Source organism: Agaricus bisporus (genome assembly GCF_000300575.1).
Source record: "Agaricus bisporus var. bisporus H97 unplaced genomic scaffold AGABI2scaffold_8, whole genome shotgun sequence".
Lineage (NCBI taxonomy): Eukaryota > Fungi > Basidiomycota > Agaricomycetes > Agaricales > Agaricaceae > Agaricus > Agaricus bisporus.
This window is the reverse complement of record NW_006267371.1, coordinates 1,023,431-1,026,994: the sequence shown is the minus strand read 5'-3', so window position 1 is coordinate 1,026,994 and position 3,564 is coordinate 1,023,431. Positions and strand designations below refer to the sequence as shown.

Sequence of the window (3,564 nt, the reverse complement as noted above, 5' to 3'; positions counted from 1 at the left end):
GATGACGAGGAGGAAGGTCCAACCATGGCCAAGATAGAAGCATATGAAGAAGAGCAGGCAGAAATCAGAGATGAGGAAGAAAGATACGAACGGGTGAACAAGGCAGTAGGGAGATTCACCACTCCTAAAAACATCATCGAAGGGATCGCATTGGGAGTTGAAGCAGCATTCGCTAGGGAATTGGCACGTAACAGGCGTGCTAATGGTAGAGCTGAGGGGTTGGCGCAACAACCCAAAGAGAAAGCTGAGGGGTGGGCACAATCACCCGGTGACGTGGCTGACCGATTAAATGGGGAAAAGGCAGAACGTCTAGAAGAAGATAACAGCAAGACAGCCACCGCGGGACAAGCGGAGGCTGGACAGGTACGTCCTAAACGAATAAGCGCCCAAAAGAAAAATAGGAGTAGAGAAGAAGGAAAACAACTAGAAACGTGGGTGAGAGGAATGACAGAGGAGATGCCGGAGGAAGAAGAAATTCGAAGCATGGATTCAGTAGAACAAGTGGTACCAAGACGGTTTCACAAATTCCTTAAAGTATTCAAACAAAAAGAATCGGAGAGAATGCCTACTAGGAAACCCTGGGATCATGCTATCGAATTAAAGGAAGATTTCAAACCCAAGAAAGGAAAGATATATCCCTTATCACCAAACGAAAGAGAAGAAGTTCAAGCATTCGTTAAAGATCAACTCCGAAAAGGATATATCAGACCATCGAAATCTCCCCAGACTTCGCCAGTATTCTTTGTGCCGAAAAAGGATGGAAAGAAGTGGATGGTACAGGACTATCGATTTTTAAATGATTGGACAATTAAGAACAATTATCCTTTACCTTTAATTTCTGAACTTATAGACACTATGGGTAGCAAACGATTATTTTCGAAGATAGATTTACGTTGGGGTTACAATAACATTAGGATAAAAGAGGGAGACGAGTGGAAGGCAGCCTTTACTACTTTCATGGGTGCCTTTGAACCCACTGTTATGTTTTTTGGACTTACAAATTCGCCTGCTACTTTTCAGACTATGATGAACGAACTTTTTAGGGACTTAGTAAATACTGGAAAAGTGGCTGTATTTATTGACGATATCTTGATAGGAACAGATGATGAAGAAGAGCATGATAAGGTGGTGGAAGAAGTGTTGCAGAGGTTGATGGACAATGATCTATTCGCAAAACCAGAAAAGTGTGAATGGAAACGAAGTGAAATGGGATTTTTGGGATGTATAATAGGGAGAAACGGAATCAAGATGGAGGAAAGGAAAGTCAAAGACGTAGTAGAGTGGCCGACTCCAAAATGCGTTAAAGATGTACAAAGATTCTTGGGACTGGCAAATTACTATTGACGGTTCATTGAAAAATTCGCCAGTATTGCAAAACCATTACACGCATTAACTAAAAAGGACAAGAAATGGAGTTGGGGAGATGAAGAAGAGGAGGCCTTTGGTACGCTAAAAGCAAGATTCACATCACACCCAATCCTAGTAGCCCCAGAATTGGATAAAGAGTTAAAAGTGGAATCTGATGCATCGGCTTACGCCACGGGTGGAGAGTTGGCAATGAAATGTGAAGACGGAAAGTGGAGGCCAGTAGCATACATCTCCAAATCAATGACGGAGACGGAACGAAACTACGACATTCACGATAGGGAGATGCTGGGAATTATGCGGTGTTTAGAAGAATGGAGACACTTCCTGGAAGGGGCGAAACATAAGTTCGAAATTTGGACAGATCATCGCAATCTAGAATACTTCGCGAAAGCCCAACAACTAAATCGACGACAAGCCAGATGGGCCTTATATCTATCTAGATTCAATTTCGAATTAAAATTCCGCCCAGGAAAGACAATGGGGAAGGCAGACGCATTGAGCAGAAGACCTGACTTTGAACAAGGAACAAAGGACGATAACAAGGATCAAACCTTGTTGAAACCAGAGTATTTCGCAATTCGAGCAATGGAAGAAGGTCATATGCTAATCAACGCGGAGGAAGAAGGAATATTAGATGAAATCCGAAAATCAGAAGCAAAGGAAGACGACGTGGTAAAAGCAGTGGAAGAGATGAAGCGGGCAAAGGTGAAGTCGTTAAGAGGAGACGAGTGGAAACTGGAAGAAGGACTAGTGCTAAAAGAAGGAAAAGTCTATGTACCGAAAGACGAAACACTGAGGACAAAAATAATCCGACTACATCACGATACTCCCATTGCCGGACATGGAGGACAATGGAAAACAGTCGAAATGGTAACACGCAACTACTGGTGGCCAGGCGTCACTAAACAAGTCCAGAAGTACGTGGAAGGATGCGACCAATGCCAACGAAATAAGAACCGACCAACACCACCGGCAGGAAAACTAATGCCAAACCCTATCCCTACAAAACCATGGGCCGACGTATCCGTCGACTTCATAGTAAAATTACCAGAATCTCAGGGAATGGATTCGATCTTGGTGGTGTGTGATCGCTTCAGTAAAATGGCTCATTTTATCCCAACTACGGAAACGACATCAGCGCTAGGACTAGCTAAGTTGTTCAGGGATCACGTATGGAAGTTGCATGGATTACCAGAAACGGTGATCTCAGATAGGGGACCGCAATTCGCTGCAGACTTTACAAAAGAGTTGAATAAAATGTTGGGAATCGACACCAGGTTATCTACGGCGTTCCACCCACAGACAGATGGCCAAACCGAACGAACCAATCAAGAACTAGAGCAATACCTCCGATCATTTGTCGATCATAGACAAACTGATTGGCCTGATTGGTTAGCAACGGCGGAGTTTTCCTATAACAATAAAGAACAATCATCAACAAAGGAAACTCCATTTATGGTCAACGTGGGAAGACATCCAAGAACTGGCTTCGATCTTCGACGACAAGGCAATCACCCGGCGGCAGCAGACTTTGCGGACCGCATGAAACTTCAACACGAGGAAACTCAAGCGGCCCTAAAAAAGGCACAAGACGACATGCGGAGGTATGCGGATAGAAGCAGAGGAGAAGCGGTTAAGTACAAAGTAGGAGATAAAGTTCTATTGGCTACCCGGGACCTTCAAATCCAGGGACGACCTACCTGGAAACTTACGGAGAAATTCATCGGACCATATACCATCAAGAAGATCATTTCCCCCAATGCAGTGGAAATAGATCTTCCCCGATCTATTCGGATTCATCCGGTGGTTAACGTCAGCCGAATAGTACTATATCGAGAACAAGTGGATGGACAAGGAAGTAGACCGGCACCGGCCGTAGAAATAGAAGGAGAACAGGAGTGGGAAGTGGAGAAAATCCTTAACGCCAAATGGCTCCGCGGAAAGAAGCGGTACTTAGTACGATGGAAAGGGTATACGGCAGAAGCAGACTCATGGGAACCCGAGGAGAACTTGGCTAACGCCAAAGAATTGATTACTGAATTCCACCAACTCTATGGGGAACTCAATAGGATACAGCACGTCTTACGCGACACCGGGTTCCAAGAAAGGGAACTACCTAATCGATTTACAGCCAAGACCTTATTCGGATGGGATGACAAACAGTTTGATGCCGAATATCTTAAGAAGTTGGAACGA

General features: G+C 44.4%; 1 protein-coding gene across 1 annotated transcript in view; it reads left to right on the top strand.

The window, feature by feature from the left end:
• Window positions 1-601, top strand: part of AGABI2DRAFT_144648 (hypothetical protein) — a gene marked incomplete at both ends in the record, with an annotated part of 3,027 nt that extends 2,426 nt beyond the window's left edge. The window contains 2 exons of the mRNA XM_006463249.1: window positions 38-363; window positions 497-601. Of these exons, the coding sequence (XP_006463312.1) occupies window positions 38-363; window positions 497-601 (431 nt within the window). The remainder of the gene's footprint in view (window positions 1-37; window positions 364-496) is intronic.
• Window positions 602-3,564: the final 2,963 nt, after the last annotated feature.